The following is a 26,195-nucleotide window of genomic DNA, read 5'->3' on the forward strand; positions in this document are numbered from 1 at the left end:
GGACCAAAAGAAGTGGGGAAAGGATAGGAATAGGAGTGAATATTCAGTGTAAGTTTCAAGAGGAGAATTGGATCATATGCTAGAACAGAAATGCATAAATGCCTACGGTAGTGTTTTCCCACTCTATATATATATGATGCTGCCATATGAATATTAACACAATTAATGCATTTTTCAATTGGAGATGTAAATACAAGTGGCATAATCTGCCAGCAATATATCTTAAAATGTTTGTGGGGAATGGAAATGGCAAACTGCTAGGTTAGCTCAGAAAGAACAAAGCTTTGTTGAAAGGAGTGCAGAACACACCTGTTACAATCCTTCTCACCTTGTTTCTACAAAAGTAGAACATGTCTAAATAGAACAAAAATAGAGAACAGAAAAGGTGCTGGAGCACAGATTAATTTACCCTGTATTTGCTGCTCCTTGGATGTACTCTGGCCTTACACATCATAGCACAAAGCTACTCACACAAGTTCGGGGAGGAGGTAGAGGAGGCAAGGCCTGCTTGAAGCTAAGAGCAAACAGGAGGGCAAAGTCCCACATTTTAATTCCAATAAGTATGAAAGAAATGCCCAAAAATATTACACAAAAATAGTTAAAAGTACTTTTCATTGTAATTCCTTGGTTCAAGCTATAAAGAGCAAAACAAAGAGAACCCACTGGGCTTTTCAGGAAATGCTTTGTGTCACTGGACTTGTCTAAAATGAGCATGTTTGATCTGGTTGGACCATGAGGCCTTCAATGGTGCATTATGAAACTCATTCAGTGGCCTCTTTCCAGAGCCTTGCAATCCAGGGCTGCAGAAAGCTGACAAGGCTGGGGCACAAAAGTGCTCAGCACATTTTTTAGGTGATACATCCTTTGGGCTTCCTTCCTTCAGGGTCATGCTTTGAGGTGACTGCTGCCTTTCTTCAGGGTGCAATCAGCACCAGGTGCTGAAACCAATTCAGGTTGTGATGTGCTGCCCTTTTTTCCTTCAGCAGGAGCTGCTCATGGTGCTTCTGAGTTGGTTGGCATTTGCCACAGCAGCATCACTTTTGGCAGTCTGGGGAAGAGGCTCCTTGTCTAAGGGTTAGCCCCAGCTCAGATTCTTCATTCTGATGGTTCTCATGGGACTCACCAGTACACACAGGCTCAGATTCTTCATTTTCATGGTTCTCATGGGACTCACCAGTACACATCAGCTCAGATTCTTCATTTTCATGGTTCTCATTGGACTGGCTGGTGCAGCAGCTTGCCAGCAGCACAAAATTTCACAGGGTGGCTCTGCAACAATTCCCAACATAAACCAAAGAAAACGGCGTTTGCTATTTCATCCAACCACCGAGAGAATTTTCAGCAGGGATTCTCACCATTGGATTCTGCACTTGACACAGCACAATCGGGATAATGATGATGGATCAGCAGGTCTGGAGGAGGATTGTTTTTGTGTGTTGCCATCACCCACCCCAGCGGAGCCGAATCGACACCTCACGAGTTGTTTCAACACCGACGCACTCCCGCGGGCACGTCCCCACCACAGCAAAGCAGCAATTTTTAGTTGACTCAAGGAAACACATCTTCTGGTCACAGAGTGCCCAGGCTCTGCCAGCTTTAAAATCATGTTATTCTAGGCCAACTCCTGAGGACAGTTCAGCATTCTGGACATCAGCATCTTCCATTCTCTGATCAGTAGAGAGTGGCAAGAACCATGGGAGTCTTAACCAACTTCCAGTTTCTTATTCTGTCAAACCCCTTGGTGCACAGCTCACATCAGCTTATGGATCAATAGGCAGTCATGGAGCACGGAGCAAAGAGAGCCTTTAAATGTGACAATGAAAAGCTGGCAGTGCAGACAAAAATCATTATATCAAACTGAAAGACCTACTACACCACACAATGACACCAGTATCCAAGCTCTGATAACAACACCCATATGCCTTCTGTCTGACATGCTGGCAGGACTCAAAGTGCTGTATTGTTCTTGACTGGTATACTTGACTGATCTCTAAGCCCTGTTCACCTTCATTTAAATAAATAATTTGAATAGGAATTTGCTTAGCTGAAGGGTCAGTTCCAGGAGTGGCAGATACTCACAGATCCCTCTGTCATTGCTATTCAAAATTCGTTCTACAGTTGGTTGCCTGTTCAAGTATCAAAAGAGGAAACTGTTAGAGAGGATACGTCTGGTGTAAAAGCCAGCAGCTCAGCCTTCTGCTTGCCACCATCTCCAGGTATTCCGAAGATAGAGATGCCTAAAGAAAAATTCATTTTCCTCCTTTCTTTTCGGGTTCAGTCCCTGCTGCTCTGATTTGCCATCCTGATGCCAACAAACCAGTGCAGAGCAAGCTTTTAATTGATTCCACTCTCTCCTGCACATCCTACTGCAAGCTAAGTTTGGGACACTCTGAGTGCTTTAATCAGAGTTCCTGAGATCACACGATCATTTGCTTCCCATTCACCAGTACATGATTTGTATTCTCTGAAGGCAGTGACTCACTCCATACACCACATTGTGACATGTTCTTCTGTCTTCTGGCTTGCACAGACATGAAATGCCCTTTTTTTCTGTGTTGAATGGTTCCAGAGATATTTTTATGGGCCAGCTTTTAGCCTGCAGGTCAGTCAGGTTTTGTTTGAGTTTTCCTAACTCCTTCCAGGATCAGAGGTTTTTTCTAACCCTCAGGGTAGAGGTTATTTCCCATCTGCTCTTGGTGGTATAGAAAGAAGCCTCCTCTGTAGCAGCTTTGTGCTCAGAGCTGACCTGTTCAGAGCTGTCTTATCTCTGTCTGGAACCTGTGTTACATCTGCTCACTTTGTAGACGTATTAATTTTTTTTGGTAGCTTCCAGATATATGTGCCTCTAACTGGAACCTGGGAATTAAGATGAATTCTTTACTCTTTGGATATTGCCACCAGCAAAATTTTACCTGTGTAAACAAATCTCTTTCACCTTATTTGAATCACACATCTGTTGTGCTATAGTGATTTCACCCTAATATAAACCACTATAGCTGAATAAGCAATTCTACTGACCAGTGCATGGGAGAAATAGTTATGCTGAGAGGCTGTGTTTCCAAGCTTTCCTTATTTCCCTTGGCTCCTGGAGGACTAATAAGACTAAAAAAATATAGAAACTTTCAATTTGTCACACAGGCAGATACAGTCCTGAATGCACAGACTTTTTGAGTAAAGAATGCCAATTTACACAATTTTTTCAGAGCACTACTACTTAATCTTCAGAAAGCATCGAGGAATGTTTGCACTTACATGGTGTAATTAAATTTTGGGAATTGAATGGTGTGCTTATTGGCACAGTGAAATCTTCAGAACTCCTCAGAACCATAGGCCAAAACAGAAACGTCAAATTAACTAACTTCTTTTACTTAAATACATCAATGTTATGCCACTGTACTATTACCTGGGAAGCTGTCAGTGGGAGGAATATGTTGCTAAGAATAACAGGGAGTTAGGTGGCTCAGGAAAGCAAGAAATATATGGGTGGTTTTCAAAGTTTTGGGTATCGATTGTTCTTTCTTCATTGCACTTGTTTGTGTGGGCCAAGCCTAAACCAAGTCTCTAATTACAGCTGAAATATGAACAGGAAGCTTCTGATATAAATCTTGCTACAGAATAGTGAGAATTTACCCCATTTGACAGCTGCTGATCTCTGCCCCATGAATTGGCAGTTTCACTGCTGGTCCCCACAGCCATGTGGTCACTCACACCAGAGCTGCACAGCTACTAAAGGGGTAAGGATCAGGAGTATTTGAATTTCCATCAAGACAGCCATTCCAAGGGGAAACCCAATCTTCCAAGCAGTCATCCTTGTAAAGGACAGTGCTCCCAAGCAGGAAATATTTTTCCTATCATTGCATTTCGAGCAATGCCTTGCACCAGAGATGTGTGATGACAAGCAGCACATTAGCTGGATGATGTGTAGCTTCCAAGAGGGACTTCTCTCGTCTTCCAAACCAAGTTAATGAATGAGATTTAATTACAAACCAAATCAACCTTTGTAGATGCTACCTGAGCAGGAAAGTCACTGAATAGTTTCACTGTATAACACTCAAGACATTAATTATGTGTGTTAATTTTTAAAGAACTAAAAATTAGTGAACCTATAATGGGAAACTGTTGATCATCATCCACTGGGGAGCATCTGGAACCCGATCCAAAGCTGTTCTGAAAAAGGTGTTACAAAAACCAGTCCTTCAGCCAGCTAATCCAGCAACATGCCCTGCCTCAGGCAGAAATGAACAATCCAAAATAAAAACCTTCTTTTGCCAATGTGCAATTGTTCAGCTCCTGCCATAACTAACAGGAAGGAAAAGGAGGCCTCCTGTGTAGTTCATGAGATTTACCTTCCAAAGGAATTTGGTCCATGAAGACAATCATGGGTGTAACCAAAGCCCCACATTGCTACCTCAGTATCTCAGCACATGGCAGAGCTTCCTGGGCTCTGACCTTGGTATTGTTCTGGTAGAAAATAAACACTCAGCTTTGCTTTTTAGTGATTCCTCCATTTTTTTTCTTCTTGCCAATGGAACTTGTGAAGGAGCTTTATACATCAGAGGTTTGGACCAAACCTCTCATCCATTATTTTTGGTGCCTGTAGTGACCAACTCCTGGCGTGCTAGAGGAAGGTTAGGGAACAAGGCAGAATGTGTCAAGTGTGCAATGTAATTGAAAGCAAAACTCCCTCAAGTAACATCCCAGCAAGAGCCTACACAGGGTGACATTTCAAAATGACTGGCAGTCACTGAAACAAACCCTTCGGATTTCATTACCTCAGGAAGCTCATGCATATCTTTCCCGGATACTGTATGAACAATTACAGCCTTCCTGTTGTTGGACAAAGCCTTTTTCAGACCATAACTCTGTCCACATGAGAAGGGAATGGCATTTGCTCTCAAGTGCTGAAAAACCTCCGCAGAAGGAGCTGTAGGAGGCATTGTGGGCACTAGAGGGGACCTGGCAGTGGAAAAATGGCTCTGTTTCTGCAGAAAACCCCAGATTAGGGAGAAGATGAGATATAAATGTAGAAACTTATATGTATCTTATATTTTATACATATGGGTTTTAAATGAGCTAATGAAAATGCTAATTGAGCTAGTTTCTTATGTATCTATTTCAAAACTGGCTAAGAGGAACTAAAATTCATTACAAATCACTTATTTAGAGTATCAATTCCATAATTTCAGTTGAAATTAAATAGTTTCTATTTTTTTTTTCATTCTTTGGCTGCTACAGAATAGAAATAGAACATTTTTATCTTGGATGTACAGTCATGGGGTTACAACAAAAGATGGCTACGAGGCCCTTCCATCCTACTCTAGATCACAGCAGCATTGCTCCATGGAGTCTCTCTCCTAGAGTTTTATCTCACTGAGATTGACAGCATTGAGGTTTCCATGATCTGTGTAGGGAGGATGAAGAAGTTGTTCTTTGGTCTGAGGAGGATCCCCAAACACCAGCCTGCAGCACAAAGCACAGACAACCAATCTACCCCACAGGGAAGTGAAATGAACCTCAATGTGATAAATGAACCCACAGAGAACTTCCACATTTTCTTTGCAGAAGAAAATCCCGCATTAGGAAACCTTTTATTATTATTATTATTATTATTATTATTATTATTATTATTATTATTATTATTATTATTATTATTATTATTATTATTTCAATCCCTGATTAAAGCTCTCTTACGTGGATGCATTTTTCCTTGACATTTGAATCAATGAGCCAAATGTCTCCAGTGAATTCAAGATGAGCCTGCGACACCTAAAGCTGTTTCTATGGCAGCTGCATGGTGGTACAGACGAGGCTGTGGCTTCACTGCAGGATCATACGGCAGGGCAGCTTGGCAGAAGTCAATTATTTGGGAATTATAATGAGTGTTAGCAGTATGGCTGTGCAGGAAGGAGCTGGTTTACATACATGAGGTCCAGAAGTGCCTAGGCAGAGGGACTACCTGAAAATGTCATGACGTTGTCAATGTATCTTTCTTTCAACACACACACAAAAGTAGATCTGTCTTTCACTCACTTAGGGAGGTTTTCCATGGGTTCCACAGGGAACCCCTGACCTCACAGGTTTGTCACAGTTGAATTGTAACTCACACATCGTCCTGTTTGAATTCTTGTAAAGAAACAAGCTCTTACTCAAGGGTTTTTTGCCACTTAAAGATAGCTTCAACTTGTCCTCCTCAAACGTAAGATAGAGAACTTGACATTTCAGATTGTTGCAGCTTTCTATAGGAGGAAGCTGCAGAAGGAACTACCCAAACCATGGTCCTGCCACACCTCATCAATCCTTATTTAGCCCTTTGCTTGGGTCAACAGTGCTTGGCATTGTTTGGGCTGAGGGTGAAGTAATTTCCTTCACAATTTTATATGAAGTTTCATATCTGGGTCTGGTGATAGATTGAGAAATCAAGTGTTTCAGCTGGAAGTTTAATTCAACAACATGAGCCAATTAAACAAGAATGTAAAAGTGAGCAGAAATCTGAATTCTGAATATTGAACTGACATTAACTGAAGACTTGCCTGCATTGGTACTGTATATTCTGCTGTAACCCAGATCCTGCTGCTTTTGTGAGCCACTTCCTTCACACTGGTACTTACTGAGCTGTTAACATCATCCTCTCCCGTCAGAGTCTGTGAGAAGTGGCTAGACAACTGACTGGACAAAACAGAAAAGACAAATAAGCCCATAAGAATAAAACATGTCAGCTTCTTTGTACCATTCTTGAACAAAAGGCGCTCCAAGATAAAAGTCAGATGGACATTTTTAAGTAGGTTAGAGAATTTTTGAATGAGACACATCAGCTGGATCAAACTCTGCCTTGGTTTCACTTTTACAGCTTTTGGCTTTGAATTGATGTACACAAGAAGAGAATTTCTATTTTCCCAGCCTAAATGACACAGATGATGTGGGGTGCCATCCTGACCCTTCAGATGCCATTTGGGAAACAGCATTTATCTGCAACAGGCCTTGATGTCATCCAAAAACTTTCCCCCATGCTGTGTTGCTGTGCACCTAGACACTCACTTTTTCTGTCACAAATGGTGGTGTTCTGTCTATGTTGTTTTTCTTTAAAAGAGCTTAAAAAAAACATAGCCTTTAATTGTTCAGAGTGATTATTTTTGTTATTGGCCTAACATTTTTACTTTCTCATGAATTGAATGTGTTAAGGAGGAAGGACACCTCTGTTCCAAAGCTGACAGGAATGTCACCCAGCTCATCTAACTCATAAAAGCACTGTCAAGTTTGAAAAAACTATTGTATGTTCAGAAGATACTTTCTACATTACATAAAAGTGGTATAAAAGGCTTGCTTTGAAAAACAAGCCACAAGCACTTGCACCAATTCAGGTTAACAACAGACTTTTCTGGATGGAGATAAAATAGAATCTGAAGGACAAAAATACAAAGCAACTGATCAACGTTCCTTTATTTATATCCTCTATTTTGACAGCATTTCAGCCTTTTCCTCCTGGAGAACAGTGCTTTGGGATAACAATGTTGTTGGAAAGCGGCAGTGAGAACCCAGCTCTGAGAAGCAGAAGGTGGGCACAGAACCTTCGTAAGGCCACTTGGATTTCCTGCAGACTTGATCCTTGGTGCGATTGGGATCAGCGTGCGCAATGTCCTGGCCTACTGCCCTGCCAGGAGAATGAAACCAGCCCCACGAACCTCAGCAGACTTTGTTCAGCAAACTTATCACTGAGAACAGCCCTTGCTTGGCAGCACAGAGCAAAATTTGCCCTTTAGAGGCAATCAATTATGGCACATTCCTAAAACATCTTATTGTTCTTGGAATCTGCTGCAAGGGGTGACCATTTCATCTGACCTTGAACAGGAGGCTCTAAAGAGCAGGCTCTAATCTCAGAAACACTGGTGTAAACCTGAGCCCAATCAGTGGAGTTATTTTGGATTTTTCAGACAAGAAACAGAACCAAACAGCATGGCAAGGAACAAAACTGTGAGTGTTTTCTAGAGACAGCTGAGTTAACTCTGCCCAACCAACCCCACCTCATTAAATAACATCCTGTGTCACACTCCCACTTTGGAGCATCCACAGCCACATCCACCTTCCAAGGTGGTCTAACACCACATCAATGGTCTTGTTGCTGCTATGGCATCATTTCCCCTCAGTGCTACCAGACTTAGCCAGTCTGAAGCAATGCAGGGACAAGTGGGGCTAAATGGATGGAGGCCAGCATCAGGCCAGCCTCCTTCTGGGCCTGACTCTCCACCCCCAGCACTGCACACCAGTGCAAAGGAGGTGTAACACTCCTCTGGGCTGGGCAGAACACACAGCACCCACTCCACAGGGCTGGCAGTGCCAGGCAAGGCACAGGGCGGTGGGGTTCTGCGGTTCTGGGGTCATCAATGGCACAGAGATCTCCACCTTCTTATCTCATATTGCCTGGGACACCATTCTACCTGGTCTTAGACTGTTTTGCATCAGGCACTGGGACCAAAAAGGAGTGATGAAGTCACTGCTGCTCTCGGCAGAGCCAGCTGGTGGCACCTACCCTGGCTGTGCCTCTCCTGCTGCACAGTCACAAAGCTGCAGCTGCTCAGTGTGTTCTGAGCCAGCTGTGCACATCTGGTCAGGTGTGAGGCCACCACTGACACTGTCCACACAGGAGGTGGGGCTGGAAACGTGCAGAGCTCTCAAGGTTTGACCTGCAAATCCCAGGCTCAGAGTCTGAAAGACACAAGTTTGGATAAGAATCCATTAGACCCTGATTTAAAGGACCAGGATCCTCTCTCATGCAACAGAATACTCTCATAAAGGCACAAAATATACAAACCCTACAACACAGATCTAATGTTTTTCTTCCAATTCTTTAATACTTTAAATCACTTACAACTGTAGACATGACAAAACGTTCAGAACCAGACAGACTTCTTGGCTGCTGGTATTGTCTTAAATGCCTCAGCTCACAGGAACAAGCCACATTCTGCACAAACAGGCTTAATTTTTAAAGACGTCTGTGATCACTCCTTAGGCTTTAGCTGACCACAGTACAGCTGCAAGTGGGAACCAGAAACAGGCTGGGGATGCATTTAGGTACTAGAATAGCCATAAAGAAATTAATTTTTAATATAACACAGTCAGACCCATGCGTACATACAGCACGATATTCATAATAACAGAAACAAACAAAGAGGAGGGGTGAGACTGAGCAAAGCAGAAATATTGTCTCCTCTCCCTAAAAGCTCTTGTTTTCACACTAACATCTTCCATCTGGTTGGGATCTGACCTCAGCAGCCCGGCCGGACACGTTCATGCTCTTGTCCCTGGTGTTCCCATATAAGGTGATCTCTCTTCCAGCGGGGAGCAGGATTCTCATTCGCTCAGGTTTCGTCCCACTCGGATTTGCTGCTCTCTGTGCTCGAGCTCCGTCACAACTTTGCTCGGCAGCATCTGCACAGCAGTGGCTGCAAAGGGAGGAGAAAGTCAGGAGGGAGCAGTGAAGCTGTGCCTGCAGATCCAGAGAGCTCTGCATTGTTTATTTCCGTTCTCTTTCCTCCACAAGTCACCTCTGCAGGATGTCTTTGCAATAAGCAGCTTCCACGAGCCTTTCCCAAGCTAAATAAAAGACAAATCCTATCCAGAGAACTGGATGGAACTGTAGAGTTGAACTCTTATAACAACTCTCAGGTCAAACTTTCCTTCAAAATCTGTATCACACTCCATGCAAACTAATTGGGAAAATGCCCCCAGAATTATACAGCAAATAAACTGGAACACTGGCCCTCGAGTCTGTAAGACTTGACTCAGATAGCACATCACCCAAACTGAGATAACTTAAGACAAGCTAAGCATAAACAAATCTCAGCTGCTTCCTGTAATATTTCCCCAAGGCTGCACTGAGCGTTTATAATCTCTGTCATATCTGTGAAGATTCTCTTGTGATAAAGAGGTCAAGGACTGAGCTAAGCCTTGATTGTTTTCTTTCAGGCAGTAATTTTGAATATTCAGACAGCACTGTCAATACCAAGCACCAGGGGGGCAGCCAGGGGGCTGCATGCACAGAGAGCACAAACCTGGTGGAAGGAAGGATCACAACATAAAACTTTAGGGATGACACACGATCTCTCTCACTTTCCCCAAGCTGGGAAGTCCCACAAAACTGGGCTCCAGTGTGTGATTTTGCTCCTGCCTCCAATCACTTGAGCTTTCAAACATGACAACAAGCTCAGCCAGTCCAGTTCTAACAAGGTCTGGTCATGGAGTCTCCTTTCCCAGAGTCAGAACAATCAGACTTCATGGGTTTCCATCTCACCATCTCTTTTTCTTCTTATCTTGGCATTATCTAAAGTTTTTGTCCTTCCTCTTCTTTAACGTTACAGAGACGTGAGAAGAGGGGAATGTTCCTTTCCTTCTGGGAAGGTGAGAGGACTGGAATAGTCTCAACAGAAAGCAAAATCTCAGAGCAGCAGCCTCCCAGTGCACCCAGCCCAGACCCCTCTCTACCCTCACCACATCTGCCTTCCCCTCAGCACTGAGGAAGAAGGGATGAGTATCAGTGTTTACAGAAACGGTGTTTCTCCAGGATTAAGGGATGGGGAACTCACAGGCACCTCCATCAGAAATACCATTCTCATCTGCTCTCTGTGTTCTACATGCTCAAAATACTCATCAGAGAAAACAGTAACTGATACCAGGAAAGCATGACAAAGGAAAGCAGATCTCTTCTGGGAACTTGTAGGTAAATATGATTCCTAAAGGTCAGTATATGGACTGAAAGCACAAAGGAAACATGATCTGGTTTTAAAGTTCAAATCCAGGAGTCAGGAGACTTGGATTATGTTCCTGGCTCTACCACAGCTCTCATGCCCAACCACAAGGCACCCGTCCATCCCTTTTGTCACTTCATTTAACCAGTTAAGAGCTCAGACACCAATCAGTGTCACTTCCCAGCCTTCCTGTAAAGACCAATAAATTTTATGAAATTATTGTATGAAGCGTTTTCTGTTTCTCAGAAGGAAAAGAGGAGCTAATCTAAGTTAGTCGCAGTGCTTAGAATTGCAAAGTATTACATTTATGGTTGCTACTTACTGAGTCAAATTCTGCAGTGATTTACAACCTGTGCATTTCAATTGGCACCAATTTAACATGACTCACTGCATATTTTAATCCATCATCTGGGGACTCACATGGGATTCTAAGACTATCCAAGAACCTAATTGAAATAGCAGAGAGGCTCCAAAATCCAACTATTTCAGGCCCAAGCATGGCTTTTGAAGGATCTGCGAGAACAAACTTGCAGACTGAGAGATTCCATGAGCAAGTTTGACTTTAATTTATAGTCTGGTTCGGATTGTTTGGTGTTTTTGAAGCTGCTGTCCTTGTTTCAGATTTATGCACTACATGTTTATTGCTACTTTGAGGCAGGCTGACAACTGATGTTCAGCCTCGAGGACATAAATTTGCCATTTTTCCCAGATGAAGCCTGGGCCCAGGACTGGCTGTTCCTGTTCCACATGCATCCTCTGTGCACCTTTCCATTTCCAAGGAATTAAGGAACCATTCACCTGACACGTACATCAGCCACACTTGACATCCCTTTGTGCTGTCAAAGGCTGCCAGAAATCTTAATTGGGTAACTGCAGCAATCTGTTTGTACATCTCCTACACATGCGACAACAACCTCCCTCAGAAGGAGCCGCAGAGCCAAGTTTATCCTCCAGAGGCTGAATCTCGGACCTGTTTCTGTCACTCCTCGCACTTATTCCGTGAAGGAGCCCCACGAGAGACTTGCCCTGTGCCGTGTCCGCCCCAGCGCCCCTCAGCCGCGATTCTCGGGCTGTCCCGGGACGGGACGGGGCTGCGGGGCGCAGCGGGAAGGACTGATCGGGGCAGGCTTTGGGGACACCGGGAGGGCTCCCAGTGCGGCGGGCTCCGCGCTGCCGCAGCCGGCTGTGAGGGCAGCGATCCACGATCTGTCAGAGGATCCCGGTGCCGGCCGCGGTCCCGGTTCCGGCCGCTGTCCCGGTTCCGGCCGCGGTCCCGGTGCCGGCGCCGGTCCCCTCACAGTCCGGCCGCGCCCCCTCACGGCCAGGCCACGCCCCCTCACAGCTCGGCCCCGCCCCGCCCCCATGGGCCACGCCCCCTCACCTCGCGGCCCCGGCCCGGTTCGCGCCGCTCGGCGGTAACGCCGGAAGTGACGCCACGCCCGTCTCCTGGCAACCGTCCCCGCGGTAACGGCGCGCGCGAGGCTCCGGTCGAGGCCTCCCCGCCAGGGCCCGAACCGGGCCCCGATCCCGCAGCCCCGCCCGGGCCCGAACCGGGCCCCGATCCCGCAGCCCCGCCAGGGCCCGAACCGGGCCCCGATCCCGCAGCCCCGCCAGGGCCCGAACTGGGCCCCGATCCCGCAGCCCCGGCATCTGCTGTGCGTTCTCTGCAGAGGCTTTCCCGGGCCACAGTTATGGGTGACCAAATGCAGTTCATTGTTGAGAAGCTCAATCAGGAGCCCTTCAGGAAGAACTACAACTTGATCTCGTTCGACTCCCTGGAGCCGCTGCAGCTGCTGCAGCTGCTCAGTGATGTTCTGGGGGAGATTGACCCGAAGGTAAGGAGGGCACTCAGGGTGCTCAGACCTCCTGAGGCGGCCTGGCACTGGAATTTGCTTTTATTTCAGTCTGGCTCACTATAGTCCTGCAGCGTGTTTGTCTCACCAAAAGAAGCTTGTGTGAATCTTCCAGGAAATAAATGTGCCTGGCGAGAATCCTTCCTGCCTGCGTGTCTGAGTGCTCTTGGCAAACCAGCAAATGCTCCTCGGGGCAGGGCGGCAGCATCCCTGTTCCCCAGAGGCTGCTGACGATGTTTTTCCTGTGAAATTAAAGATCCTGGTTCACACTGACAGTCGTGCCTAGTCAAAGTCAGGCTGTGTCCTGCACACACCCAGAGCAGGAGCTGATCAAGAGCTGAACCTCACGACTGTGCTGTTGCAATGGAAATTAAATCCCAGTCCCTGGGGGCTGCCAGAAGCGTGTGTGAGATCAGAAGGGACCATTCGTACACCCGGGGTGTGCCTACCTGTGCCAGGATATCCGACTTCCCAGGCGGATGTGGTCAGTGTGACTGCACAGATGAATCCCACGAGCGGGGAGAAGAGATTCCTGGAGTAAATTGACAGGAAAATCCATTAGAAGAGAACTGAAGTTTGGTGATTTAAGGGATGTTCTGTACAGAGCATCTCACTATTGTTGGTAAATTAATAAAGCAAATCCTTTCAGTGTTGCCAGATAACTAACATCACTTGGACAAACAAGTTTATAACAATAATAATATAATTGATGATAGGAAGGAATATAGTGTTATCCTAAAAATTAGTAATTAATTATAAAATTTGATTGTTTTATAATAGTTACAATAATTTTTACTATATTAATAATAATAATAATAACTTTTTAAATTTTCAAACCTGTTCAGCATGTTGTTGACATCAGAGAGGAGCTGCCAGAACAAACAGCTAAAAGAATGCTGAATCTCCTTGGAATCCTCAAATACAAACCTCCAGGGACTGTGTCAGACCTGTGAGTACCTTTTGGCCTACAAATCACATTAAAACATCTTTTTTTGGGTTATATGGTACTGACCTTTAGTTCAGCTAAAGGTCAGCCTTGCTCCAATGTCCCCATGGATGCTGGGATGGGATCCCAGGTGTGGCTCCAGCTGGGTGCTGTTCCTGTGTCCCTGGGGATGTTCTGGGGTCCCAGCTGGGCGCTGTTCTCCTGTCCCTGAGGATGTTTTGGGGTGCCAGCTGGGTGCTGTTCTCGGGGATGTTTTGGAGTCCCAGCTGGGTGCTGTTCCCGTGTTCCCAGGGATGTTTTGGGGTCCCAGCTGGGCGCTGTCCCCGAGGATGTTTTGGGGTCCCAGCTGGGCACTGTTCCCGTGTTCCCGAGGATGTTTTGGGGTCCCAGCTGGGCGCTGTTCCCGTGTCCCTGAGGCTGTTTTGGGGTCCCAGCTGGGCGCTGTTCCCGTGTTCCCAGGGATGTTTTGGGGTCCCAGGTGTGGCTCCAGGTGGGCGCTGTTCCCGTGTTCCCGGGGATGTTTTGGGGTCCCAGGTGTGGCTCCAGGTGGGCTCTGTTCCCGTGTCCCCGGGGATGTTTTGGGGTCCCAGGTGTGGCTCCAGGTGGGCTCTGTTCCCGTGTCCCCGGGGATGTTTTGGGGTCCCAGGTTGGTGCTGTTCCCGTGTCCCCGGGGGTGTTTTGGGGTCCCAGCTAGGCGCTGTTCCCGTGTCCCCGGGGGTGTTTTGGGGTCCCAGGTGTGGCTCCAGGTGGGCGCTGTTCCCGTGTCCCCGGGGGTGTTTTGGGGTCCCAGGTGTGGCTCCAGGTGGGCGCTGCCTGCAGTGGCGGCTCCGGCCGGCAGAGGGCGCCGCCCGGCCCTGCCCAGCCCCGGTCCCGGTCCCGGTCCCGGTCCCGGTCCCTCTCGCCCGTGCCAGGTGATCCCAAATCCCGCACTCCCCCCGCTCTGCCGGCATCCCCAAGGCTGTCACAGGAAATGAGGAGCTGTCACTGCTGGGTTTATCCATGTGGTGTGTCATGGGGGTTTTATCTGACTCAACGTAGAAGAATCAGGAGCCTCAACTGCAGACTTCCAGCTCAGAATGGGTTGGGTTGGAAGGGACTTTAAAGATCACCTGTTCCAACCCCCTGCCATGGCAGGGACACCTTTCACCATCCCACGTTGCTCAGAGCTCCATCCAACCTGGCCTTGAATACTTGCAGAGATGAGACAGCCACAGTTTTTCTGGGCAGCCTGTGCCAGGGCCTCAGCACCCTCACAGGGAAGAATTGCTTCCTCATTCAAAGCCCTCTGTCACTGTGAGGCCATTCCCATTGTCCTGGTAAGAAGTTCCTCTCCATCTCTATTTCGTGCTCCCTTCAGGTTCTGGGATATGCAAATCCCTCAGCCCTGTCTTTTCCAGGCTAATCAAACCCAAGCCTCATCATGAGCATTTCCTCTTCTAACAGCATTACGAACATCATTAGGCAAGTGGAGAAGGAATGTCAAAACATTGCAGAGTTTTTGTTCCAAGCCAGCATTCTTTTGTTTGAGATTTATTGGCATTTTCTCCTGGTTGGTTCCATACAGGAGTGCTTTTCGCCAAGGGCTGGTTACTGGAAGCAAAACTGTAATTCATCCTGTCTTGCACTGGCTTCTTCAGAGGAGCAGTGAACTCAGGACCAGAGCTTACCTGGCACGTTTCTTAGTGAAGCTGGAGGTGCCAGCAGAGTTCCTGCAGGATGATACTGTGGCTGACTTCAACAAACAGGTACCATTGCTCACGAATGCCAACATTTCACCTTAATTAAAGTGCCAGTGGGAGGAGGGATAAATGAATCAGGGAGTTAATGCTGGCATACGTGTTCAAGTGAGTTATGTTAAAAGCTTGTTGGAATCAAGGACAAGCAAAGATTCATAATAAAAAGTTGATGTCTTGACCACTTTTCTTTCAATAACCCTGAAATTATGTATTAATAAGTAGCATTGAATTAAAAGGCCTTAAGCCCGTTAAGCACTGGGTGCCAAATAATGTTCAGAGCCAGTTTGGCTTAGACAGACTTTTAGTTCTTAATTTTTGAGCAGGTTTGAGGGCTTTTTTCTATGAAGTATGACATGGATATTTTTAACTTTATAAAATTACCACTTCAAACAAGTCCAGAAAATGTTATGACCAAAAGTTGATGTCTCATAATTGTCCATTGATTGTATTTTTAGTCATGACAGTCCTGTGATAATATTTGATGCCTAATATCTGTATGAGCCTTACTCCACTTTTGCTTTAACAATTTATTTTTTTTGTGAATAAAGAAAAGATTTCTTTTTCTCTGTGCTGACATTCCTACTTCTTATGTTCCCACTTCTTTTGTGAGCATTAAATGTTGATTTTAGATAGTCAGACGGGGTGGGTTTGAAATGTAAAACTTGAAGTGAACCAAAGTTTTGGGTTGATTGTCTGAGGTACATATTTACTTATTTTTTTTTCCAGTTTTCTGTGCCTTTTGTTCTGCCAAACCACAGTGGGTTTGAGTGTTTGTAAGAGGTAACTTGATCTGTTAACTCTGCGCCAGCAAAGCTGACTGAGACTTGATTAAGCCTTTTATTTTTTTGTTACCTCTAGCAATATTGGATTTATACCTTGAAATAACTCAGCAGAAGTAGCAGGGAGAGAAAGGAATGCAGATTGTATGTTTTGTTCGGTATGTCACAGTCTTAATGTGTATAAATATCCACCTCCATAATTTCCATTACGTAAGATGTGTTCCTTTTTGGGATTACAGTAATAGAACCATCTCATTAAACTCATACTCTGCTGATTAATTCAAAACAGAGGCTGGGGTAATAGAATGCCTTAATGCAATATAACAGTGCAAATATTTAGATACTAATGAATTAAACAATTAGCCTGAATTATTTGGATACAGCCTTGCAATGGTTTCTTTTAAGGGAAATTTCAAAAATGAGAGTTTGGACACCTTTTAACACAGTTAAGTTTTGTGGGTGTGTAGAATCAAGCTAAAATGAACTTTTGTAAATTACTTTTAGAAGATACTCAGCAAACGTGCCACCTTCCCCGCTGTGTTGTGATCTAGCCATTGGATTGCCTGCAATATATAATTTAAGAAATAAGCAGCTTCAGGCATTAATCTCATTGAGGCTTCAGTGATTTGCCCCCAGGTGCCAGAGATCTCTCTTTCCATAGAGGAACCTGGGTGTTGAGTGTGTCCCTTATTTCAGGTGCATGTGGAGCACCCAAAGGGAAAAGTGAGAACCTTTTTTTTGTAATGATCCCTCAGACTCTGCTCTGCCTTGTCTGAATCCTGCCATTGGCCTTGAAATTTCACGTTCCAATGGGGAAAAGTCTTATGGAACTCCTGTTTTGACAGAGGTGGAGACACACAAAGGAAAACTCTTGGACACCAGCAGAGGGAATGCAGTTGTTCAGAGACCACCTGCTCATTTTCATTCTTGTTAAAGGACTTCCAGAGTGCATAAGGGGCATCATGGAAACCAGTTGGGTTTTACTCCTGCATTTTGTAACCTGTTCCTCCTCGTCCAGCCTGTGCATTCCTTGTCACACCATTATTTGCCACTTAATCCAGCTCTTTGTGATTTTATCTTCTTCTCCATAGGCATTTTATTGCTATTTTTTTGAATTCCTTCCAGCTTGTCAGTGTGTGCTTGCTACTGAAGCAACCAGAACAGAGCAGAGTGCTCTGGATGCTGCTTCCCCAGGGTGTTGTAGAATGGAGGTGCTGCTTCCCTGCTCAGGGCTCTGATGCCTTTGTTTGAACTGGCCTTTGCTGTTGCCATTTGGTATTCACCTTTCATATCAACTGCTCTTTCCAGGAAGTAAAAAAAATGACTTGATACTCCTCTCAAATGCTTTTAGATTTTTCCATCTCATTGAAGGGCTGTTTCTGTGGAGATAATCTTTCCTTCTACCACAGCTCGTGTTTCTCCGAGTTGAATCTAAATTTATTTCCTCTCCATATTTCTAAACTCTTGCTGTCCCCTGTTATTTCTCTACCCACACAGACTTTCACACTGCCTCTCAGTTTAAGATTCCTGGTGGGCAAAGTACTGGTGTGGAAGTAGCACACTGTCTCCTTGTCTCTGAGTGCTGAGCTGCATCTATCAATCTCTGGGATGCTGTGAGGGTTATGCAACGTGGCACAGCCATTTCTCACGTGTTCACTCAGCTCTGCTCTTGGGCCACTCTGGAAACTCAAGCCCCATTGCTTCCTTCAGAAGTGTTGTTAGAGCAAACACTTCCTTTTGGGGCTGATTTATATACGTGGGATACACAGCTGGATAGTAAGAGAGAGTAATTTGTTAATTTGTCCCTCTCGGGTGACATCTTCCTGTTTTGCAGATACACTGTGTATTACAAAAGGTGAAAATAGGGAGGAAATTGTGAAGTTCTGATTGTCTCTTCAAATGGAAGATAATGCACTGTGATTTTTTTTATTTCTGCTTTATAAGTTGACAGGCTTTTGCAATGAGAAAATGCCTTTTTATCTTGTTCTCACCATATTTTGCTGTCTTAGTAGTAAAACAGTGTGTTGATCTGAAAATCCTTAGACACAGAGCTCATTCTGCACAATTTCCATTTCATTTCACAGTATGAAGAACTCATGGAAGCATTTAAAAACCTACATAAGGAGCACGAGCAGCTCAAAATATCTGGTTTATCAACTGCAGAAATAAGAAGGGTAAACAAACTCCACAATTTTTTCTTTAGTTGGTGTTTTGCATGTCAGTTCCATGTTTGTTGGCTTTGTGGACAGTGTGAAAGCTGTAGAGGTCAGAGCTGGTGGGCACTGCAGCTGCCTCTTGAGCTGCTCTCTGTTGGCAAACACAAAGTCCTCACTCGTGTTTAGAGCTGAGCTTTCTGGAGCAGATTGGGGAACGAGGCTGCCAAGACTCTGTGCAGCATGATTTCCAAATATTGGAACTCCATTTCCTCTGAATGCAGACTGATACAAAGCCTTTTGCTTTCCTGATAGCAGCTAATAATTCCAGAGGGTGTTGAATGAATTAGGAGCTTAAATCAACAGAAATGATGAACCCACGTGGCTCAAGTGTTAAGTAGAGATATTTGCTCTGTTTCAGCAAAATAATTAAGCTTGTGTACAACTTTCCAGTGGACACACAGAGAAGCCAAGCAAATGCTGAGATACAGTCTACATTTGGAGAATTCATTTTCCTTTTTCTCATAACTACCAATCTGCAGAGCCCTGCTGTTGTAAAATAGGACTAAAGGGGAATAATAATAATCAGATCCATGTTTCAGCACTAGAAAGTGTTTCTTTTAAGACACTTTTAATACAAGAAGTGGCAGCAGACATCTCTCATAAGCAGCTTCATGCAAATTGGTCTGCCAGGAAGTGGGTAATGCTGGTGACATTAAGAAATATGTCAGACTGCATCAGATTGAATTCATACTGATTCGTTCCTTGGTGGTTTCTGTTTGTTTGTTTTTATTTTAGAGAAATCCACCTGCTTTTATTTTAAATGTTCACTGCAATACTCAAGGATGCAGATGAAGAATGTTAGCATAAAGAGAGTGGGAACTGTGGGGGAAGTAAGAGAGAAGAGAGATTGGAATCCTGGATGTTTGATCATAGATCAATAAAATTACAACCGCCTCCGTGTATTCGGGGAAGAATTCTGATTTTCATATCAATTTGAAGAGAACTTAGTCCAATCCAATATACATGGGGAATAAATTAATAATTCTTTATCTGGTTTTTTTCTGCTTTTTAGGACATCAGTGCAATGGAAGAGGAGAAAGATCAACTGGCCAAAAGAGTAGAGCGTCTTAAGAAGAGGGTAATAAGAGAAGTAACACTCCTACATTTCAGTGTCATAATCCTTGGCCTGCAACTCCCATTTTGGAATGCAAACAAGGATTAAGATAAACACACTGTACGTCTAGGAAGGAATCAAGTAACTAATTGACCTACAGGGAATCTCCCCAGGCGTTGATCCAGAGCGTTTAAGAATCTCGAGTCCAGTGCTTCGCTGTCATTTCTGAGTAGTAACGTGTACGGAAGGGAAGTGCTAAGTGGGCTTGTGAGACATATGATCTCTTTAATGTATTTCTCAGCTATCTGACAGCAACATGCACTATTTATCCACTTGCTGTAGGTGGAGACAGTACAAAATCATCAACGGATGCTTGAAATAGCAAGACAGCTTCGCTTAGAGAAAGAGAGAGAAGAATCTCTGGCTCAACAGAAACAAGAGCAGAAAAGTCAGGTACTGGCATAACAACACACCTGTTAAAGAGCTGTTGATTTTTGTTTGGGAATCGTGCATTTTAAAAATACATCAGGAACAGCAGTAGTTGGGAGAGTTTCTCCCTAGTCCCAGAAAATTAAATCCCATTTAAAAGATCTATGTGCATTTTAAGGGAAGAGGCTTGACCCTGCAAGTTTTGAACACCACACTGAAAGTACTTGGCTGCCTCAGCTCCCACTGACATCATCCTTTAGCGTTCCCAGGAAATGTTCCATGACTTACTGCTGGAGCACCCAAAGGGAACTCTTCACATTTATGGTAGTGAGCAAATGTTTCCTTGGTTTGATTTCTATCTCTGTGATCTGCACGAAGGTTTCAGGGGCTGAGCAACACAGCAAGTACCTTGTATTTTTCCTGGGTATTCAGGAACAACATTAGAATTTAGGTCCCTGAATTTGGGAAAAATGATGTCCTGAGAAGCCCTGGGAGCAGTTGGCATCCAAGTGTAAGGGTGGGTTTTATTCCTGTCCCGTGTTGTTAAGACAAGATACTTCAATAGAATCCAGTGCCATTTTGTTACACTGTCTCACCAAGTCTGTAGCCTGAATTTCAACACTATTAAAATGGGAAAAGCCCTCAGATTTCTGATATTGCAGCCTTTGTCTGGATGTGGGATCACTGGGAATCAGTGGCCTCTCAAGCTGTTTGGTCTTTGCTGGAGCCCGAATAAGATCACGACTAAAACAAATGTGATGTCCAGTTAATGCCAGTTCTTACTACACATCTCTCTAAGTCTAGAAATGCAAATCAGCTGGGGCTTGTTTGGCTGGAAGCTTTCCAGACTGCTTTTGGGATGGACAGTGGATTGCTGTGACAACTCAGCTGCATTGCAGGATAAGCAGAGTTATCTGCTGCAATCCTGATTCCTGCTGCCTTTTGTTGTTGTTGTAATGCTCAAGCCACTCATATTTTTGGTTGAAAATTGTTGGATGAATTTCTGCCATCAGAGAAAATATCACTTGGGAGAAAAAGAACACTCTTTTCAATTAACAGGAGGGAATATCAAGTAAACCCAGGCCAAGTGTTTAAAATTTGGTCTGGCACATTTTCCTCGTGAAACAGAAAATCACCAGGCATTAAAGCTGCCGTGTTTTGTGTTTGGGGCTCTTTTGGGGCTCTGTGGGTTGAGTTGTTGGCACATGGATTTCCAGGGAATGACCCTGTGTGTGTCCAATTGTCTCTCCAAAGTTGTTCCACACGGAGCAGAGGCTGCAGAGAGCCCAGGTCCAGCTGAAGGAGATGCAGCACATGGTGGCAGATTCCAAACCAGAAAGTGAGTAGGGCTTTTCCTCTTGCATCCTAAGTTAGTATGCTGCAAAATATGCCATAGAATGGTGTATAAATTACTTCAAAAATGATAGAATCTGACTACTTCTCAATTGAAATTTATTAAACCCAGTCATTGTCCTGCTCTTTCAAGAACATTTGCTGTTTCAGTTGCATCACACAACTGCTTTGGCAGCTCTTCTGAGTTAAAGGATTTTTCTCAGTCACCACCTCAAAGCATTGTTATTACTTTATAATTTTACTTTGATTTTTTAATGATTCTCATCTGCCACTGAACCACAAGTGGCACTAAAGGAGTATCTGCACCATCTCACAGGGACTCGCAGTGGATTTTATAACTGTTCCTTTTTTGCAGTAGCTATCAGAGAGTTTATACAGCAAAGCTGTGTCAACAATTCTATTTCAGTTCCTGGGTTTTTTTAAGGCCAATGGAAACTCGATGGGTTCAGTTCACAGAAGCAAAGGTAACATAATAAAAAGCCAGTAAATATGTCATTTAATCATTGAGATGAAAATAAAGTTAACATATTTAATTTCCTTATCTTGAGTCCTGCTTGCAGGGGAAAAAACAAGAAGTATTTAGATGTTCCCAATCAAAGCTTGGAGTCATTACTTAAGAAAACTTGTGTTGAAATTTTGCCCAAACAAAGACCTCAGGACTCAGCTCTGTAATTGCTTTCCCCAGTTACAAAGGCACTGCCTGTAGCAGCAATTACAGAATGCCAACTGTGGGGTTTTTTTAATAATTGAAATTAGGTGACCACAGTGCACTGAATAGGTTCCATTTATTTTAAAAGCTTTGTTGGTCTACAAGGTAGCACAATTTATTTCATTTTGAAGATTCCCTTTGGCTGCAGTTTGGTACCTCAGCTGCCTCCTGGTATCAGCCTGCTGACAGTGCAACAGCTGGATTTTCACTGGAAGTCAGATCCTTCCCTTTAAAGGAAACTTCCTGCATTTTTAATGCTTCAGGTGTTTTTCCTTCCTAAACAAGATAAAATGTTCAGAGTTGTTGCTAATGAGCAGAAGCTTTGTTGTTTTTCCTATGGATTTGATTACTTCACTTTATAATTAATTTTATATTTGAAAGAATGTAAAGGAACTCTGTAAGGAATGCAGCTAGCACATATTCATGAGTGTTATTAGCATGCAATTAGCATCAGCCTGATTGAGCTGTGCCCAGAGAATATGCCTTGTGGTTGGTGGGATTTTAACTTTTAGAAACATCATATTTAGAAGACTTTGTATTGTCTCATTAATTGTTATGAGCTGCTACAAAACAGCTGGAAGTGACGCTGCTGGTTCACAGAACACTCCTTCCCTGCTTATTCATTTCAGTCCTTCCCTGCTTATTCATTTCAGTCCTTCCCTGTTTATTAACTTCAACCTTGCCCTGTTTAATAACTTCAGTGCTACTCAGGATATTGTTTAACTAGAGCAGGATTTGCTGCTGGTGGCACTAAGTAAGATGAATTTTCATATTCTGGAGGGGTTTTTTGTGGTGTTTGTTGTGTTGAATATGAACAGTGTTTTATTAACTGGTTTGAATAACCACAGCCCAGCTCACACTTACTCTGCAAGATTGACATAATTTTGCTCTGCTGCACAAACAGAAATTGATAACATGAAGGAACAAACCAAATCACTGAATTCTTGATCCCTGTCCATTTCACAGGGCATTACTGGTTACTTTATTGGCAGAAACAGGAGGAAGTGAATGAGTAGCTTGAAAATATTGATTAAAAGAATGTGTTAAAATGATGTGTTGATGAACAGTAAAATGTGTAATTTAGAAACTTCATTAAGTTAATATGTAGAAATAGATTTAGAACACTGAGAACTTCAAAGATACTTGTCAAAGAGGAATTGCTTTGTACAGATGCCTATTTTATTTAATTCTTGATGAAAACCAGAAATTTAGGAACCTATTACTTAAATATTCCATTTGGTATAAAAAATTAATATTTTTCTCTTCCACACAATGATCTTTTCCTGAAATTCCAAGTTTAAATGATCTCCAACACTGCAGACCACATTACAATTAAAGTTATAGAAGTGTTTGGTAAAGGAGACTGGCTTAGGTGGAACTTTATTTCATCTTCAAAGGATTTTATTTATTATAAAGTCACTGTCAATCGATGCAAGGTCGTGGTAAAGCACTTTTAAGATAATTTGATATCTGTGATGAGAATACAAGTCCGGTTGGTGAGATTGATGGTGTTGCTGTAGTTGATTTTTTTTAAGGTCATTAACTCTTCTACCTCATTTTGAGTAGGGAGGCAGCAAAAATTCAATGTGGTCTCTGTTAAAAGGTTTAAAAGGAGTTTAGTGGAAGGTTTAGAGAAATGGAATGGGTGTTTGGCTTTTTTTTTTGTTTGGTATTTCCACCAGATTGCTGAAAGAAAAATAGCAAATGATCACTGGTGAAATAAAAATAAGGAAATGGCTGAATAATGAGGATACCCTTGATTCCAAGTGACCACTTGGGAAGCCAAGCTCGTGCCAACAGTGTTTATTTTAAGGACTAGCCAAATTCCAGGCTATTCCTCCAGGAATAATGTATATGCAATGCATTTCTGGCATGTGGGGCTCTTTCCTAGGAAGCGTCTGAGAAGAATTTGTGGGTCAGGTGTGGGAATGGGAGAGCTGGAGCTCCCACTGCCATGGATGAGGTGCCTTCCCTGCTTTCATTTCTGGGAGAAAATGCCACAGAAGAGTTTCTTTGCCTCGGGGTTTGGCTCTGGCACATCCAGCCCTGCAGCCCCGGGCCAATCCAGCATTCAAGAAGAGCACTGAAAGGTCAGAGAGGTTTCAAAGAGCTCTAATTATAATTATGAACATGAAAAGCAGAACTTAGAATCACAAATTCAGGAAGCTTTTGGTTTTTCAAGGATATATGGAAGGGATGATTGATCTGCCAGTGTTTGCATGTCCCAGGCCTCTGCTGAAGAGAGGGAAAGTGGAAGTGATGTTTTTGGAAGCTGTGGAGGAAATAATTTCAGCCCTGTCTTTGTGGCTGCAGAAAGGGAAGGATTTGGTGCTGAAGTCTGTCCTAGGCTTGGTCATGGCCTTCCCATGTGGGATTAAACCAATGGCTGGCAGAGAGTCCATGAAATGAGTGTCCCTCTCTCTTTTCCCCCTTTTAGAAACTGAATTCCTGTTGCAAATGGTTCTGGTCCAGGATGCCCAGCTGGCAGCCTGTAGTGGGATGCTGAGCACAAAGTTAATCAAGATTTAGCTCCATTAACAGAATTGTGCAGAGAAAATTGCCTCTCTTCTACATGACTGAGCAAGCACGAATAAACTCTTTCTCCCATTCCTCTCTTTATAATAATAATAATAAAAAAATTTGAATGGAAAACATGAGGAGTGCTCTGAATAGCTCTCCACATGTAAATATGTGGTTGGCAGAAGCTTGCTAAAATAACCTGAGGGCACAGAGCCAGATTTCTGTGCTGCTTACGTGTGTAGATTTTGTAACCATAAGTCAATGTTGAAACATTAAAAACAGAACTTATATGTGTAATGGAAAGATCTGAGGCATGCTGGCCTTTTTTCCTCTCTAGCCTGGGAATTTCAAAAGAATACTTTTCACTGAAAAAAAACAAAACAAAACAAAACAAAACAGGAGCTGTCCTGTGTTTTGGTTTTTAAGGTTCTGTTAAGCAGCAGAAGTAGCTCCTAGGTAGTTACTTCTCCATGTGTTGAGTTGTACAGGAGGAAAAATATATCCAATGTATTCAGGAAAGAAGTGATATTACTCATGAGGGATGTTGACATCATGTCTTTCCCCATCAAGAAATCAAGTTTTAACTCGTTTTGTTTCTTCATGAGGACTCAGCACAAGACAGAACCACTCAGGGGGTAACAGGACTTGGTAGCAGCTCTGAGGTTGTTTGAGAAATAAATCAGATTGTGATCAAGGTTATATCCCATGAAGTCAAAAGGTCTCTGCTCTTATCAAAGCTCTTGTTGTTCTTTGCTAAGTTTCTTGTCGTATCTACAACAAATCATTTAAGCATGTACATTTTTATCAGAAAACTGAAGTAGTACAAGAAGTGAAGCATAGGTTATACATGCAGGTTTCTTTGCTGCTAAAAACCTCAAGAAATTGATTTAATTAAAATATTAATATTTCATGTCAGAGTAATGTAATTGATATCAGATTGATTTCCACACCAGAGATCTTGGTTGTAGATATCAGACTGGGAGGGGTGCTCCAGTCAGTCCTGAGGTGACCGTTCAGCTCACAGGGTGCGTGGGAAGCAGCTTTGCTGCATTTGCAGAGGTGGGAGATTTCTAGTGACACATTAAGATGTGGTCCCTGCTGCCCAGCTCAGTCATGGGCTGAGGAGGATTGGAATTGAGTTCTTCTGGAGGAAAGGAGTGGGAAATCTCTCCCAGAAAGTCCCAGTGTGTTCCCCAGGGTGCAGCTGCAGTGCCAAGTGCACGGTGGCAGAGGAACTCCACTCTCCCACTCCAGAACCAGCCTGGGGGCTCTTTGTTTGATAAATGGCCCCTCCACGAAGGGGAGGAGGTCCTGTGGATGTGTTGCTTTCCATAAACACAGAAATCAACAAACTGGGAAAGAGGAACTCCCACTCATTTTTAGTCTGTGTTTTCTTCATTGGCAGCGCTGCTTTCCCCAGGGCCTGTTTTTTCTCCCAGTTCTTGAGGTTTTCTCAAGAGCTCATGGCTTATTTCCTTCTGGCAGCTCTCCTGTCAGAGTGGGCTGGGAGCAGGGCTCAGGAGGATCTCTCAGGACACTGATTTAGAGGTAAATAGCAGCAGGAAAAACGGGGCCCCCTTTTCCTGGGCTCTTTCACTTTGTTCTGACCTTTCCCTTTGGCAGTCAGGCTTCTTAGCCTGAGAACCAAGAGCTGTTTTCATCTACATCCTTTCCCATCTCTGTTTCAGCAGCATCAGCTGCACTTTTATATCTCTGTGCTCAACTTCTGTCTGCTTGTGCAGAAAGAGATGGAGATTGTGAACTTCTTGTTTTCCTTGGCATGTCATCACAATTCCATCTTCTCCCTAATATGGAGAGAACCAAAATCCCAAGCATAACAAGTTGTTTGAAAACCAAAAAG

The 26,195-nt window shown here is 43.8% G+C and overlaps 2 protein-coding genes across 4 annotated transcripts in view; one reads left to right on the plus strand and one right to left on the minus strand.

Moving 5' to 3' along the window:
* Positions 1 to 5,905: 5,905 nt before the first annotated feature.
* Positions 5,906 to 14,032, minus strand: LOC119707585. Of its 2 annotated transcripts, XR_005258787.1 has the most exons (5): positions 13,605 to 14,032; positions 13,042 to 13,124; positions 9,260 to 9,437; positions 8,525 to 8,700; positions 5,906 to 6,666 (listed from the first exon to the last, which is right to left on the minus strand). XR_005258787.1 is itself a non-coding variant. In XM_038152806.1 (4 exons), the coding sequence occupies exons 1-4, from the start codon at positions 13,149 to 13,151 to the stop codon at positions 6,438 to 6,440; spliced, it is 693 nt and encodes a 230-aa protein (XP_038008734.1). In that variant the 5' UTR covers positions 13,152 to 13,431; the 3' UTR covers positions 5,906 to 6,437. The 2 variants fall into 2 exon arrangements, 1 of the variants encoding a protein (XP_038008734.1); XM_038152806.1 differs by lacking the exon at positions 13,605 to 14,032 and having other exon boundaries at positions 13,042 to 13,431.
* Positions 12,131 to 26,195, plus strand: part of IFT81 (intraflagellar transport 81) — a 38,027-nt gene continuing 23,962 nt past the window's right edge. Inside the window, exons 1-7 of one of the 2 annotated variants that reach the window (XM_038152793.1) lie at positions 12,132 to 12,574; positions 13,438 to 13,541; positions 15,103 to 15,283; positions 18,138 to 18,227; positions 19,282 to 19,347; positions 19,666 to 19,776; positions 21,007 to 21,091. In XM_038152793.1, coding sequence (XP_038008721.1) covers positions 12,431 to 12,574; positions 13,438 to 13,541; positions 15,103 to 15,283; positions 18,138 to 18,227; positions 19,282 to 19,347; positions 19,666 to 19,776; positions 21,007 to 21,091 — 781 coding nt within the window. In that variant the 5' untranslated portion in view covers positions 12,132 to 12,430. Of the gene's footprint in view, positions 12,575 to 13,437; positions 13,542 to 15,102; positions 15,284 to 18,137; positions 18,228 to 19,281; positions 19,348 to 19,665; positions 19,777 to 21,006; positions 21,092 to 26,195 lie in introns of both variants that reach the window. The other variant, XM_038152794.1, reaches the window with a different exon arrangement.

The sequence above is a fragment of the Motacilla alba genome, chromosome 15, assembly GCF_015832195.1.
Source record: "Motacilla alba alba isolate MOTALB_02 chromosome 15, Motacilla_alba_V1.0_pri, whole genome shotgun sequence".
NCBI lineage: Eukaryota > Metazoa > Chordata > Aves > Passeriformes > Motacillidae > Motacilla > Motacilla alba.